Genomic DNA, 16,676 nt, shown 5'->3' on the forward strand with positions numbered 1-16,676 from the left:
TGTTTTTACTAAAGTTTACTTTTTACCCTTGTCCAGTGGGTAATTTGGCACTATACCAGAAAAAAAAAACCCCAAAATCTTACAGGTATGCAGAAAATACAGTACTCTGGCAGAGTGAAGGCAAGATTATCCCATGGTCCCAGTCTGGACTGGATTTGCCCACCCTATTGAGCACCCCCACTGAGAAGGGTACGAGCAGCAATAACATGTGCATTTCTCAGCTGGGAAGGCACACACAGTTAAGCTCCCCTTGGGACATGTAGGATGCCTGGACTATTTTTAGGGTCAGGAGGAATCTAGGGAGTTGAAACTGCTCTGTGTGGGGAAGACAAAAGTGACCGATGAGATCAGATAAAAAATGGGTCAAATCCAAGCATAAGAAGGAAACAGAGAGGATTGATGCACCGGAGCTCTTCAGGCAGGAATCTCTGCTCCAAGTGGTGAGACTGAGAGCTACAGGAGACACGGCCTGACTTGGACTGCTGACAGTGTGTATGCTGCTCTGAAAGCAGAGTGCTTTCATGATGCATACGGCTCTGAAAGCTCGATGCCAGAGGAAAGTTCAGTCTGAATTAGGTCTCCAGGTCAGACAGAGTGCTGGTTTCTCTTGCCATTTGTGCTGACCATCGGACTGCGTGAACTGACTAATTGCGGTGCCATCACGGCACCATTTGTACTTCCTCATTGCTCTCAGAAGTCTTGGTAGCTGGAATTTTTCTGTAATTGAAAAATCCACTTTTTTTCCCTCTTCTTTGCAGTGCACTGTAACTGCAATATCAGAGGCTACTACACTCCATTTGTAATCACTGAGATTATATGTGTTATAATGAAGCAATACAACTTGAGATCATCTCCACTGGTGTTGACCTTTCTGATAGATTGCTGGAGAAATTGCACAGCTGCTTTTCATGCTGGTTGATGTCACTCATACAAGGCAGAGAACTGCAAAGTGTTTATAACCCACATTAAGACAATTTTTTAGAGTAGACAGCTACAATCCCAGAGGTTGCCTCGCCTGCGCATCCTGTAACAGCTGTTTGCTGCTTGAGCCATGAGGCTGTCAAGAAATGTGAGAAGATTCTTGATGGTATCAAAGACACTGAGAGATGGAAATGTGCCCTTATCTGATAAGACTAAAAACTATTAACTTTGATTTACCTTCATTTAAATACATCTGGGGACATGAGAAGAAGCCTTTTAATACATAGGCTTACCCAAAGGGAAAATGGACCCTTCAGGCTGATTACACTTAGTGGTTGGCCAAGTAAAAAGGCCATTGCTGTTTTCAGCATTGAATTTCTTACCTGGTATTACTGCTGTCTGAGGTTTCTATCTAGATTGATAGGAGCATGGGAATCCTTGCAGAATCTGACAGGTCAAAGCTGAGCACTTCTGCAAATTGAAATTTTTCTGTGAAATATTCAATAGTCCTTAATTTATATGACTTCAGAGTAAATCTCTGGGCAAGCTCTGGATGAGCTTTGACGTTGTGCGTGATAGATGTGTCCTCAGCCCAAGAAGGACATGAAGCTGTTGGAGCAAGTCCAGAGGAGGCCACAGAGGTGCTCCAAGGGCTGGAGGCCCTCTACTCTAGAGCCAGGCTGGGAGAGCTGGGGGTGTTCACCTGGAGAAGGGAAGGCTCCAGGGAGAGCTCAGAGCCCCTTCCAGGGCCTAAAGGGGCTCCAGGAGAGCTGCAGAGGGACTGGGGACAAGGGCTGGAGGGACAGGACAAGGGTGAATGGCTTACCATTGCCACAGGGCAGGGATAGATGGGATATTGGGAAAAAATTCTTCACTATGAGGAAATGGTACTTCATGAATGTGATGTAATAAACAAGATCCACAAGCTGAAAGAGTTCTCTCTAGGTCATATTTGGAGCCCTGGCACAGGTTACCCAGAGAAGCTGTGGCCGCCCCATCTCTGGAAGTGTCTAAGGCCAGGTTGGATGGGGCTTGGAGCAACCTGGGATAGTGGAAGGTGTCCCTGCCCATGGCAGGGGGTTGAAACAAGATGGTCTTTAAGGTCCCTTCCAACCCAAACCATTCCATGGTTCTGTGATATGGGGAATAACACGTGCTATTTTCTTTACTCGGTGTGTTCCCTCATTCAGCCAATGGCGAACAGATGGAATGTGCTCTCGGGGTTTTGATTGCAACAGTCTGGGATGCTCGGTATTTCAAAGATAAATGTTTGATCTTAAATGTTGTTAAGTAACAAGATTCCTTCTGGTTTTTTTGCTTCCAACAACAGCCCAACACAGGGGATTGTGAACAAAGCATTTGGCATCAACACAGACTCCCTGTACCATGAACTTTCCACAGCGGGGTCTGAGGTCATTGGAGATGTTGATGAAGGAGCAGATCTGCTAGGTAAAACCTTGTTAGAACCATTCTGTTTTCTCTGGTACAATGATACTATATTAAGCTTTTAGAAGCATTTAAATTCTCTTTTTCTTTCAGAACTTGGATGTTTAGCTTTTTTAAGAATGCATGGAAATTGAGATACATGTGACAGAAGCATGTACCTGCAGTACAGTAATGATTACTTAGAAAATAATCTCAGCTATTAGGTAACTTTTATTTGGGTTGTCTTTATGTGCGTAAGTTATTTTTCTACAGGATTCTCCCACACAAATAATTTGAAGACAAAATTTGCTGCTTCTGTTTCTGGCCCAAAATTCCTCCCCCAGTAATTTTATACTCAGAATAAAGAGTTTGTTTGAAATTTGTAAGGAAGTAACTCATTTAGTTAAGTTTTTGATGTTTAAATGATGTGGAGTTATGGTCTGTAATGCAGTATTTACTGTTTTACAGTCAGCCTAAGAGATGTATTAATTCACTTTTTAGGCTGGTTTTGAAAGTGTCTGTAATACCTGCAGCCAGGCTGTGTTCTGTGTTCCTGGCTGGGACTCTCTAGCAGTCAGAGAAGCAGCTTTGCCTCAAGGGAGCCCTCTGAGCCCTGTCCGTACCTTTTGTATTGGATTCTTGAGTATCTAGATTTTGATTTTTGACAGAATTTAAGCATATTCTTAATTCCTGCTGTTTTCCTGCATCAGGACAGTACAAGTGGTCTCTGAATACTCAGGTGATACAGGCAGGTGATAGAGTTTATAACAGTGTAGCTCATTTTCCATGTTACTGCTTGCTTTAAGGAGCCTTAGGACACATGAGGACTCCAGAAACAACGGGTTATGTGTACTTACTGGCAAGAGATCTGATCTGAAAGCGAACGCTTCCTTTCTGGAGACAATCCATATAGAGTAATGCTTATGGATAATCTTATAAATTTGGTTCTATATATATGTCCAGAAAAGAATGAGCTGAAGTGTGTCACGCAGACTTGCAGCAGCTCACCTTTGCCCAAATCAGGAAGGTACTTGCATCAGCTTTGATATGTCTTGTGTCAGGGCCCTCAAAAAGCCTATGTTTCTGCAGGGGGGATAGATTTTGCCCGATTAACCAAAAACTTAACCTTTAAGGTGTGGACTGAAAACTGGAAAGGAGTGAATACAATACTACTTGTTTGATGAAAGACAAGTATTTGTGAAATTGTACTATTACAGCCAATAGTGTGACTGGAATTAAGAACAAGAACCAGACTATCATCAGAATGCTCGCAAATGGCTTTTTGATATGGGTATGTTTGGATTGGGGTTTTTTTAAATCGTGCTAGCCCTGCAGCATGCAATAGAGCCCTCATGCCATTGCCTAAAGCATAAAATCATTTATTGTTTCACCTTCAACTCAACTCAAGATTGCCAGAAGAAAAAAAATCTGCAGAAGACTCAGGATGAACACACAGGCTTTCTCTGCCTGCAATGGGAGCCAATCTGTGCAAATATTTACAAAATCAAGAATTTAGAAGGAAAAGCAAGATTTCCAGGTTTGAGAATCCCCTGGATGCTGGTAGCCATTTGCAGAAGGGCTGGGGCTCCTGCTTAAAGGGAAGCTTGACAGTAGGAACTACATGTGATGGTTAAAGCTGTGGAATGAATTTTGGTTAGCCAGCTCCATACATTATCAGGAGCTCTCTTCCTAGCAGAATCAGAGCACTAAAACCACAGATAATCTTGCCACTGACTATATGTTTTATCTTGGTCCTTGGGTGCTTCCTTATCAAGGAGCCTTGGGTTGATTCTGCAGCTCTGTCTGCTGATCACTGTGCCAACTGCTGCTTTTCTTCTCCCCCCAAAATGGCTGGGGTATCAGGTATTATTGGCTTGAAAGAGTTACTGTTCTGGAAATTTACTTGCTTGGCGTATGAATGGCTTCAGACAATGTGCTTCCCACTTTCCTGCCTTCTGGAAATCCACTTCCTCTTGGGATTACCCTGTAGCCTGACCCAGTGATCAGCAAGAAATGCAGATTGTTGTTTTCAAAGGGCAAAAACTTTTTGTTGCCCAAATCTTGCATGGTTGTTCGCTACAGTATCGGATGAAGTGAAAGGTGCTTCACCTCTTCCTGCTATAAGGCTGCCCAAAGACTTCAGTGTGGTGAGATGTCTGTTGTTTGGTAGTTACCACTTGCAATAAAAATGTACAAAGACTTTGTTGAACAGTTGCCATGTAAGTGCAGGCCCTGAAGATCACAGTGTAGTTTCTGAAGTCTGCAGCGTGGCTTACAAGGAGGACATTTCTGTGCTGGGACCATTTTCTGGCCTGAGCACAGGAGCAGAAACCTTGCAGGTGATCCCATGGCGGGCCAGCAAAATAGGAAGGCTGGTTCCTTTTCAAACCTGGGAGATGGACTGTGATGGAATCAGGTAGTTCTGTGCCTTTTTTTTGTGATAAACATGGATCTAAGTAATCCTTTGGCTGAGTTCCGGCTACTGACTCTGGCACATAAGAGTGTTTTAAAATGAACACACACGTTGCTGATTGTACAAAGGGAGGAAGCACAGGGAGATCTCAGGGGTCATGTCTCTCAACAAGAAATGAGACTGGTACTTTTATTTGGCTTTGCCCAATAAAAAGCACAAAAGAAAGTCTGGTAAAGACAGAAGCAAAGAGCTAGATCTTAGGGCTGACAAAAATCTGTCAACACAGTCCCGAATTTTGCCTTTTTTATTAGGTAGAATGTTCTCTCTTTGTGCTGTACCTTTGAGTCTGAAGAAACACAGAGGAAATGGTGCTTTATGAACATGATGTAAGAAACAAGATCCACAAGCTGAAAGAGTTCTCTTTAGGCCATATTTGGAGCTCACTTCTTTCTGTAAATCATATTAATGAATGACTATAAGCTCACTTAAGTGAAGACTTATTACTTCCTCCAGTCTCTCAAAACTTGGCAATCTGTAAACAATATACTCTTTTTTTTTTTTTTGTCTCAGTTTCTTAAAGAAAGAGAAATCTCATTAAAGAGCACCTTAAAAACAGGACTTACAGAAATTACCCTTGAGCAGCGGCTGGCAGGCAAATCTGATTCCAGAATGGAAAATCCCATTTATTTCTGGTACAAAATTGGCACCCTTCATGTTTTATTATATTAAATAAAACGTGCAGGTTTCCCCCACCTCTAATACTGCTTTACATATATGGGTTTGTATAGGAAGTATTCTGGAGAAAATGTGGAGTGAGAACAATTATTTACTAATGGGTATTGAGGACCAAATTCCCTTATTTCTCCTACAGACTTAGGAGCACTAGTTGTCTGTTTTCCTGCATATTCACTTGTTAATCATAGGTGATTCTGGGTAGACTCCTGTTCTCCCATCTCACCTTTTCTCAGCTCCCCCCCTTCTACCAGATCTCCCTTCCTGCTCTTCCCTATCCGAAGTGTTTCCAGACACAAACAATCACTAGCAGTTTGGTTGTGTTCAGTGGACAGGTCCTTTTACTGAGGGTGATGAGCAGATTGCCCAGAGAAGCTGTGGCTACCCTATCCCTGGAAGTGTTCAAGGCTGGGTTGGATGGGGCTTGGAGCAGCCTGGGATAGTGGGAGGTGTCCCTGCCCGTGGCAGGGGGTGGAACTGGGTGATCATTCCGACCCAAGCCATTCTGTGATTCAGGTCTAGGATAACCAACCATATTTGCTTTGGAAATTAAACAACAGGGGGTCTGTGGTGAAGACAGAAATGCAGCCTTATTAGCGGTAAGTTTATATACAGTGTTGTGTACAGAAGTTGAAATGGGATTATCAAACTAAGTCCCAGCATTACACTGTACAAAAAAAAGGTTTTAAGTGCAACCAGTTATTTTTTTCAAGCTGAAGTGTCACTGGAGAGCAGTTACTGTCAGAGGATCCAGCTGTTAAAATCACAAGGGGAGGGGAAGTGAGAGGTAGTGGGAATGAGCTGTTCTGCATTTAGTGGTACATGACTAAATAAAGGCAAAATAAAGGTTTACCCAGTCCAGGAAGATCTGATTGCCTCAGATTCACATCTGGAAATCTGGGGGTAGCTGAGGCATGTGGTTGCAGTTGTACCACGGGTTACCTTTCCTTGTCTTTTTTTTTTCCTGTCCTATATGTAGAGTCATGCCATCAACAGCTATGGCAGGTCCTGTCCTTACTATTTCATGCCTTTTGACATTGAAATGGCTGAATCATTGTTAATTTTTTTTGAACAAAATTTTGATTTTGTTGGTTTCAGTCACTGATTGATCCTTTTTCACTTCCTTTTTCCCTTGTCTCTCTGTGCTTCGCTGGACATGGCGCATAGGGGAGTTCTCAGGTGTGTATCTCCTGCTCAGTTCTCCTTGTTTCTTTTTTTCTGGTTGAGGTCGGATGATGTGGTATACACGTGTGATACTCCCCTGCTCTTGTCCAAACACGGTTGGCTTTGCAGACTTCTCCCACCTCGCCTTGCTTGGTTGCCTCACACTGGTGGGTCCCTGCAGCAGGAGGTCCCTGCTCTGCTCATGCTCCTGCTGCCTTTCAATGCACTTTCTCTCGCGTGGCTGTGGGCAGGTTTGCTCCACAGTGTCACACTGTCCTCTCACTCAACAGAGGGCTTTTTTTCTGCCAGGAAGGGTACTTGTAGCAGAGGTCGGGTGGGCACAGACTGAGTAAGGGTCCACTGTCCTCCCCGCAGCCTGTGCTGTGAGGAGTCCCTCCATGTGCCAGTGGCTGTGGGGGGTTACCTGGTGCGAACCAACTCCCTTCAGGTATTGCGGCAGTGACATTAAAGACACTTTCGTGATGGGTTAAAGTGGCAAAGCCTCTGTCTTTGGTGGAAACTTTGCCTTTCTGGCAGGAGTTGGGTGGTGGCTCTGTCCTTTGTTGGAGGAAGCTGCTTGCTGCCCCAAGGCCATGCTCTGCCATCAGGTTTGCACCTGCTTGTAAAATACACTTGGGCCCTGATGCAATTTTAGTTGAAGTCAAGGGGATCTCTCTTGATTACAGTGCAAACTGGGTGAAGTTTGCCCTGTAGTAAAGGTGGTGACCCGATAGCTGCCATAGTGTGATGCGCCATCAAGCTGTGCCACGTCCCTGTGCCCGGCACTGCTCAGTGCGGGCTCTGTGATGATACCAAGAAAGGGATGGCATCATCCCTTCTTTTCACTCAAACTGGTTTTACTGTAAGCCACATTTTTTGTGGACATTCCTCAGAAAACCTTCCACTGAAGTTGGAGTTTGTTGCCGTGTGGAGGTGGATTTGGGCATTTTTAGGCCAGATGAAAGCTTTGATACTCACCCCCACTTTTGGTTTTTTCCCCCCTGCTACTGTCTTTCCCTCACCCTGTTCATAATGTCTATTGACCTGCCTTTGTTGTGGTGATGGGAAACTCAAGGATGTATCATACAGGGAAAATGATGAAGATGAAAGAAGCAGATGAGGTCATCTCAAGCTTATCCTGACATCTGTTGTGATAGGACAAGGGGCGATGGTTTTGGAAAAAAAGAGGGGAGATTTAAATTAGATATAAGAAAAATTTCTTTTGCAATTAGGGTGGTGAGGCCCTGGCACAGGTTGCCCAGAGAAACTGTGGCTGCTTCATCCCTGGGAGTGTTGAAGGCCAGGTTGGATGGGGCTTGGAGAAACGTCGTCTGGTGGGAGGTGTCCCTGCCTGTGGCAGGGGGCTGGAACTGGATGTGTTTTAAAGGTCTCTTTCAACCCAAACTGTTCTGTGACACTCCAAGGTGAAGTCCCAGTTAGGTCAGGCTGCAGCAGAACAAGATACCTTTCTACCAAGCATCACATGTGCTGGCACCACACACTGTACATGTGCTGATGAGCTGCTCTGTTTGCTGTTTACAGACTGGTACTTAATGGCTGCTTTTTTTCTCTTCCTTTCTTCCCCCTTGTCCCCATCTCTTTTCTGTTCCCTTTCTCGTATGGGATGGCTCTCATAGTACGGGATGATTTCTTTGGTAAGGCGAAGGCCTTTTTAATTTTTTCTTTTCTCTTCTTTTATTTTGTTTTCTTTTGTTTTCTTTTGTTTTCTTTTTTTTTTTTTAATGTTTATTTTTTCCTGCATTCCTTCCATTCACTCATCATCTGTCCATATGTCTTGCGTCACCTTGGTTTGGTTTTTTGTGGTGGTGGTAGCACCTCTCCAAGAAGCAGGATGCAGCTGCTCTGTAGAGGTGGTTTGGGGATTCTCTTCTGTTTCATTGTAGTTGATGATCCGCTTTGATGCTTCACATTGTTTGCCTGGCTGTGGGAGGAAGATGATACAGGATGAGCTCTGTTGGACAGGGCTCTTCCCAGACCTATCCTCCATTTGCTCCACACCCCAGAGGGTTGAAGAGGTCTCCTTATGGTCTCTCCACACTGAAAGTTTCCTTCCCAAGAGCAGAGCTGTCCCATTACAGCCTGTGCAAGATGATCTCGTAGTGCCATTCCATGGCTCTGGGAGGCTTCATCATGTTCTTTATTGCCAGAGGTGTGGTTAAGGCATTGGGCTGTCACTGCATCACACACAAGTAAGGTAGAAGCTGTGGTGAAGGATACTGACAGAATGCTGTGTGGCCTTTAGTTCTGGCATGATAGCTCACCCTCTTCCCCAGAATTCCTTTCTCTCCCAAAAACAGCTGCAGAGAGGGATGCATGACTCAAGAATATGAAGAAAAAAGACTTAATCCGAAAAATATGGGGATGAGCCTTTCCCTGGATGTTCCTCAGCATCTTTAATGTCCTTGTGCCAATTTAATGCCTTACAGGCTAAATATTTATTTGATTATTTGTATAATCACTAAAAATGAGCAAGAAAAGAATTTAATAAACAGAAGTCTTCTGAGTCATCTGACTTACATGCCGCATGTCACAAAAAAAAAGGGCTATAGATCCTTCACCTTACCAACCCAAAATACACTGTAGTTTGCACTGCAGTTAGTGTTTCCCATTTTGTGCTGTTGGAATATTCTCTGACACACACTGCCTGAAACATCAAAGTGATTCATTATCTGTCACTAATTTTTCAAAAGTTCTTTGAAAATGCTGCTTCTTACTCATTCTTGCTGGGAATTTGCTTTTGTCATCATAAATTCATCCAGTTTAACTACGGGAAGAGTTATGTTGGAGTGTTGTGGTGTGTTCTCACTTCTCATGTGCTGCCATCTTCCTCTAACTTCCATTTAATTCAAGTTTGTGTTGTTTTTATTTACTTGCAAATAATAATTAATCAGCAAATGACGTGTCATGAAAACTGTTGATGTCTTTGCTGTGAAGGAAGAGAGAGTTCAGAGGGCAGGACAAATACTGATGGTGGGGAGACTTCTTCATGCTCTGGGACCTGTGGTGAGATACGAGCTGCACCCCTCAGCACTGTCCTCCAACAGGAGAGGCCTCCCTGTCTTCAGCTCTCAGGTGGCCTCTGTTCCCCACTATAAGACAGAGGCTGACCCTGGGACTCAGCAAGTCCCTGGCAGCAGGAAACAACCCAGATGTGCTTTTGGTCCCTAAATTTTATCGGTTTTATGAAATACTGAATTCGACCTTCACTCTCAGCCCCAGATGTGTCAATGCTCTTGTAAACCAGTCTGCAGATTGCAGCTGTACGTGGATGCCCAAGTGCAAGTGCGGAGTGTCTGCTGTAGGTGTTGAGTGTGGGTCTGAAGTAGTGAAACTGAGACTTCACATTTTAAAACATCTGTGAGAAAGCTGTTAAAGCTAGATAGAGCAAGGGACAATCTGCAGTCCTGTTAAAATTGCTCTAGCAGAAGGTCAATAATGGGAAGCCTTTCATGTGCATGAAACTTGTCACAACCATGATCCCAAATCATGCAAACAGAAAATTCGGCTTATGCTAAGAAATGAAGAAAATCACTAGTGTGCAGATCAGGACTTGGACAGTGTTCTGCTATGCTTGTGAAAAACCCATAAACTCTACCTTCTTTCTGTGAGAGGAATGATAAAAAATGTTTGCAATAGCTCATGGCTGAACCAGGAGTTACTGCCTGGACTTCCCTGATTGGTATTAGTGAAGCTTTCCCCTCTGTCCCTCTCAAAGAGGTCTGTGAAGGCTGGGGTGAGAAGCTAGGTCTGAATTTGGATTCTCTACAGGACACATGGGTGTCTTTGCTGGTGCTGTTTGGTGATTCAGCTAGAGACACTCCACTCTCCACACAGGACACAGGAATCTAGGGAAGCCTAACAAAAGTGATTTCTTTTTTTGGAGCATGAGTTAGGCAGTGCCACAAAAGCTGCATGTTTCTAGGAGAGCAGGTGAAAACTACCTGGCCTTTCTTTTCAGGAATGGGCAAAGAAGTGGGCAATCTGCTGTTGGAGAACTCGCAGCTGCTGGAGACCAAGTAAGGAACTGTCGCATGCTCTGACCTACCTGCCTGGTTATAAATGAGATGTCACCTTGGTCTTGGCCAGAACTGCCTCACTTGTTTATCTAATTGGTTGTCCTGAATACTTGTTCCTTCACTTGTAGAAGATTTGCTCTCCTGAGCTGTTGCCTAACTGTTTCCTTTCTGCAGGCACTTGGGTAAAGCCTCTGGGCATGTGCTGGTAGGGCCTGATGCCATCTGAGATCAATTGCAATCTCTAAATTAACTTCAGGGGGAATCCATGTGTCGGTCTGAGCCTCTGTGAGGATGTTGATGATAATAAGGTTTTATTTGCAAGGTTTGTTTTTAGGAAAGAAACTGTTGTCACTTGATTTCTCAACTATTTCATAGTTGATAGAGGAGAAGCAGACAATGTAATGGAGTTGGTTTTTGAGAAAAGCTGGCAAACCAGCTATTAAAGCTGAGAAGCTGGGAAGGGGAAGGCAGAGTGCTCCCAGGGAGAGCTGGAGAGCCTACTCTGATGGGAAGCTGCTGATTTTATAATTTTAAGATGTTTTGGAGCTGATTGGAATTGCATATTTCTATTGCCATCGTCTACAATTACCCACAACTGCAGATGACAGCAGTTCTGAAAGGTGTGTTTCAGACTTAGTTCTGTCAAAAATAGATACCGGTTGCTCTACACCTGCCTTCTGCGGTGTTCTGCCATCTTCCAAAGGAGAGGTTGGTTTGTTAGTCACGATACAGGAACGGACAAACCTCATCCTGAACCATTATGGTGATTTCTCTGTTCTTCTGCAGCTCCATCTTCCCAAAGTTTAATTTCCCATGAGTCATAGCTGGGCTGAGTTGTTAAACACACTTGTTTCACCTCCCCTTGTAGTGTCTGTGACTTTAGTTAAAGGCCTCTTTTATGGACAGCTGCTGGTTTTGGGCATTTTGGCTTATTGTCCCTTTCACACCTTCAAGAAATGCTTTGAACGTTGTGAAGAATGATTTGATTGCCAAGGTGGACCAGCTGTCTGGGGAGCAGGAAGTGCTGAAGGGAGAACTGGAAGCAACAAAGCAGGCCAAAGCCAAAATAGAAACCAGAGTCAAGGAGCTGGAGGAGGAGCTAAAGAGGTGAGTGATTACCCAAGGAGCTGGGAGTGAAGAGTGGTAAACCCACCTCGTCTGTTTGTTTTACTCTGTTTCACTCATGGGATTAGCACTGGCATTCAAAGGTACCTTAGAGAGTACAACAAGGCAGGATGAGGATTCTGCAGCAGCAGCTCCAAACCCAGGCTCCCTGGAGCGAAGCATTAAGGGTTTAAATTTGCAATTAAAAGCCAACCAACCAACAACAACTATCAAAAACACCCAAAGAAAGGGAATTTCAAAACCAGTAGTTTTGAAGGAAACTGCCAAGAGCTTGATCCTCCTAGCAGCCAGGATAGCTCTGAGAGAAGTGAATGCCCGTTCATTTACTGAAAGAGCTCATATGGAGTTGCCCAAGCAATATTTAAATGCCTATATTGGTAATTGTTTCATTGCTCATGTTAAGAGTGAGAAGAGGCAGAAGGGATTCTAAAGTTCGATACAGGAAGATGCCACTTTTTATCTTCCTCTCAAACTAGAGAAACTAAAGCCCAACTGCCCAGCAAAGCCTGGAATGGTTTCACATCCATATACACAAAGCTGCCTCCTGGAGCTCAGAGCAGAACAGTTGCATTGTGGCTGGGTGCACATGACTGCAGGAGCTCAGGGCAGAGGACAGGGTTTGTTCTCCAGCTGAAATCCAGAAGGTTCTGAAGTCTGAGCTCAGAATCACCAAGAGTAACACAGACTGGTCTCTTCATTGTTCAGAATGTCTGAAGTGAAAGTAATCTTGCAAGACGAGAGATTTTTTTAAATGCCTTTTGTAATGCCTCATAAATTAGGAGTTCAAAGAAATTAAAAGCACTCACTTAAATACTTTCAATATTTTTTGTCAGGGTTTGGTGTTCTTTACCATTTTGGCAAACTGTTCTTCACATTAGGGGCTTTTTTCACTGTATTGAATCACAAAGAATCAAGAGAATCTTACTGAAACCAGAAGCAGCCCAGAAGAAGCATTTAAGCCAGCATTTTCCCTGTTGAAAATGGCTCAGTTCTCATCAAATATTTGAACGTAGATGCTGGTTCAGAAATAGAAACTGGCTGGATTCTTCCAGTGGTCAATATTTTGGTGCTCACAACGAATGTTTGAAAAAAGGGGGTTGAGGTCAGTGAAGCTGTTCAGAGTAATGTGCTGCCAGAGGGAAGGAAAATGCCAGAGAATCATCTCAGAATTTGTACATTTGGTACACATGGTTTGAGATGGCTCCCTTGTCATGGATGCAGCCAGACTTCCCATAGCTGATTCTCTTCCCAAAGCTAGCTGTGGTGTCACCTGCTGTTTTGATCCCTTTCTTCCTGTTTCCTAGAGTGAAATCTGAAGCGATTGTTGCCCGACGAGAGCCCAAAGAGGAGGTGGAGGATGTAAGCAGCTATCTCTGTACAGAATTGGTATATGACATTACTAAAATGCCTGCGGGGAAAGGGGGTTGATTTACTTACCTATGTTGCTTCGTGTATACGAGTCCTGAGATGCAGATTGATGTGCCTTTGTTAGCAATGAGGGCAAGGCTGGTGAATGGGTTGTGGCTGATGAGCATGAAATCCCTTCATATAACTTTCAAAACAGAATCTGGCAGAGAGGAGCAGCTGACCCAGTGGCAGTACCACTGTGCAGGGTGTAGTTTCTGTAGCCGGGTGCTAGAGCACTGCCCTGCTCAACACCATCCTAATTTAGAAATAAAGTTTAGTGTGCAGTGAGGATTCTCTCTGGGTGTTATGATTGTCAAGCTAATCCAGAAGAGCCTCTCCCCACCTTGGCAGTGAAGATGTAGCTGTGAGGACATCATGCAGCAAAATCCAGTTTACACAGCCAGCTTTGCAACAGTGACTACCACCATGTCTTAGTGCTGCGTTTTTCTTGTTAATTCTTTTCCATAAGCTAGTACTGCCTGTTACAGGGTACAGGCAGAGAAGGCTCGTGGGCTGTTCTTCTAGGACAGCTCTTGAAACTGTTTTGGCTGGGATAGAGGCTTTTCAACAAAGACTAACTGTAAGTGGAAAAAAAAAAAAAAAAGGCAAATCAAGCAGTAACAAGATTTTCCTTGTAAATGTCCCTGCCAGGACAGGGAGTTAAATACATTGCTTGTCAGTGTTACTGTTTTCTTTCTTACACAAGGTATCAGAGCAGGTTCAGTTTTAGCTTAAATCTGTTGTCTTATTTGGCGTGAACTTGGTCTATTGAAAATTTAGGTAGATGGGAAGATTTTCAAGTTGGGCTCATGAGCTACTGAAGAGAGTTGGATTTGTTTTCAGCTGAACTGACAGGAGGTCTGGTTCTTTTTTTAATTTAAAAAATAATTTATAAATTCCTCTTTGTTTATACAGTTCTTGTTTTGACTAGTAATACAGATTTGATTAAAAGTCCAGGAGGCTAGAGAGGGCCTTGGTGAGTCTGTGCTATTCCAACTCTCAGCAGCACTTACCAGCCAGGCTGAGCTTGGGAATTGCCACAGTCTAACACAGCCCCGTGCCACCTCCTAGTAATGAGTTCCTGAAATCCTTGCAGTCTTTATTTTGGGCAGATACTTTCTGCAACTTACTCATGTTGTTCTCGTTCTCCATTCTTTAAAAGAGACAAAGACTTTCACTCCTGTTGTTCCCAACCCAAAGCTGCCTGTGCCCTCATTGGAAGGTCAAGTTGTGTCACCAAAGAGGAAAAGGTGTTTCCTTAGTTTCGCGTATCCTATCTTTTTCCGTCTGTACTAACAGACTATCTCCTTCCAGTCCTCCTGAGGGGGCAGATGGCATTATGTAGTGCTCCCTGCTGCTTGTGACTGGCTTTGTTACTGAATTAAAACTTTGGTTTCCAGATTTCTGGACCAACGGACCACCGTCAATTCTTACCATTCCTTGAGACTATCAAAGCACCTTGCTGGCAATAGTCCCACACACACTAGTGTGTGTGTGCGTGTGTGTGTGTGTGTGAGGTCTATGTGTTCAAGTTGGTGGTGATTCTCATTCTAATTTCCATGGGTTTGCCGAATACCCAGAGGTCCATGGGCCATAGTTTGGAGCTCACTGTCTGAATTAGCTTCTTGTACGGGGAAATGGGGAGGAGATCAAGCAGGACAGGAGAAGAACTAACAAATATATGTCTGTCCCCTGACTTGCCCGGTACTAACCTCAATCCCATTCCATCTTTTGTTGGCTGAAGCAGTGCTCCTCCCCTCTGCAGGACAACATTCCCATTGCCCAGCGCCGGCGCTTCACCCGCGTGGAGATGGCCCGGGTCCTGATGGAGCGCAACCAGTACAAGGAGAGGCTGATGGAGCTCCAGGAGGCTGTCAGGTGGACAGAGATGATCAGGTGAGGCTGGGTGTTAGGTAACATCCCTGTTTAGGACAGAACCTGTGGTCAATGCAACCCCTACCAACATAGGGTTGAGAAATACTGGGAGTTTTCCAGACTGTAGATGCCTCTCTCCTAATACCAATACTTTCTCTCTTGTTCCTGAACCTGGGCTGCAAATCTCATGTTGCCACCGTTATTTGGAGACACCGGACAGTTGTTTGTCTTGCTTGTTTCTTGCGTGCTTATTAAGCTGGGAGAAGATCTGGAGAGGAGTATTGCTTCTGACTGATGAGTTCTAAAGGCTATGACTTGAAGTGACTCTAACGCTGGGGTCTGTAGTTCCCACACTTTCTGTGGCAGACAATGTTACAGAGAGTTGATAAAACTTTGCGTTAAACACGCTTACTTGCCTTTCACGTCAGTGTTGATACTTAAAGTGGTTGGGTGTGTTTGCATTGAAGATGAGTGCATGTCCCTTTCCCTGATGTCTTAGAATGAATTCTGACTTTTGACGTGGCTTCCTTAGTGGAAATGACCTGATGCTTGGCAGAGATGCAGAAATTAACTTGGTTCTGCTGTGTTTGTCCATAGAGCTTCCCGTGAGCACCCATCCGTCCAGGAGAAGAAGAAATCCACCATTTGGCAGTTGTAAGTTCTTTGGTGGTTTGTGCAAGATTAAGAAAAGGGAGTGTTGCTGTTTCTACTTCAGACAGCAACTTAGTAGACTCTGACATTAATGTCAGGTAGAAGTGTTGTTGGCTTAACCTTTGTGCCTTCACGGGCTTCCTTTGTCCTTAGTGAAATTAAAATTAGATCTGACCATGCGCATTGATTTTGTTTTACAAGCTGAAAAAGTTCATGAGTATCCTGGAATGGAAACATTTATACACTCACAGTCAGTTGTAATAAAGGGCTGTTTTCAGAAGGTACCTATTTCTGGAAGCTAAGAACATGTCAGTCAAACCAAGGACGTAGCTCTGGGTTTCAATAGAGCAGTTTTTGTAATGGGCTTAACAGCTTTTGATCCCATACCTCTTGCTTCCCCTTTTGTGTATCTTATGGTGCCTGTCTCTCCAGGTACCTTTTCTCTTACTTTTTGGCCTTTTTCTGTCCCTAGCTTCAGCCGTCTGTTCAGCTCTTCCTCAAGTCCTCCCCCAGCAAAGAGGACCTACCCCTCTGTGAATATCCACTACAAGTCTCCCACCACGGCGGGGTTCAGCCAGCGGCGCAGCCACACCATGTGCCAGATCTCCTCCGGCAGCCGCACCCTCGAGTTCTTCCCTGACGAGTGAGTTGCAGGGCTGTGTGCCAAGCCAGGCCCCCCTGCAGCTCTCCCAAAGAGCAGCAGTGTTTAAAATAAGCTGGTTTCCACTTTAGAAACAGTCTGTGTGACGTTAGTATTTCTCTGTTCTATGTGGTTTATCTCTCTGTGCTTTCACTGATCAGTTACTATATGGATGAGTTCAGCAAATCTTGTCCTCCCAAACATACAGTAGCCATGTTTTTCTAGGCCATGATGGATCATCTCAGCAGGGACCACTGGAGCTTGAGTTGGCCTCGCTCTAGTTCTG

General features: G+C 44.3%; 1 protein-coding gene across 30 annotated transcripts in view; it reads left to right on the forward strand.

Annotated features, from left to right (window-relative positions):
- MAPK8IP3 (mitogen-activated protein kinase 8 interacting protein 3) overlaps positions 1-16,676 on the forward strand; it is a 73,404-nt gene that overhangs the window by 38,362 nt on the left and 18,366 nt on the right. For 10 of the 30 annotated variants that reach the window (XM_048321407.1, XM_048321417.1, XM_048321426.1 and 7 more), the window contains 9 exons: positions 2,252-2,370; positions 6,659-6,670; positions 8,293-8,310; positions 10,635-10,692; positions 11,647-11,799; positions 13,122-13,203; positions 14,969-15,120; positions 15,697-15,753; positions 16,223-16,393. In XM_048321407.1, coding sequence (XP_048177364.1) covers positions 2,252-2,370; positions 6,659-6,670; positions 8,293-8,310; positions 10,635-10,692; positions 11,647-11,799; positions 13,122-13,203; positions 14,969-15,120; positions 15,697-15,753; positions 16,223-16,393 — 822 coding nt within the window. The remainder of the gene's footprint in view (positions 1-2,251; positions 2,371-6,658; positions 6,671-8,292; positions 8,311-10,634; positions 10,693-11,646; positions 11,800-13,121; positions 13,204-14,968; positions 15,121-15,696; positions 15,754-16,222; positions 16,394-16,676) is intronic. The other 20 variants (XM_048321411.1, XM_048321428.1, XM_048321418.1 and 17 more) reach the window with 11 other exon arrangements.

Source organism: Corvus hawaiiensis, chromosome 16 (assembly GCF_020740725.1).
Source record: "Corvus hawaiiensis isolate bCorHaw1 chromosome 16, bCorHaw1.pri.cur, whole genome shotgun sequence".
Classification (NCBI taxonomy): domain Eukaryota; kingdom Metazoa; phylum Chordata; class Aves; order Passeriformes; family Corvidae; genus Corvus; species Corvus hawaiiensis.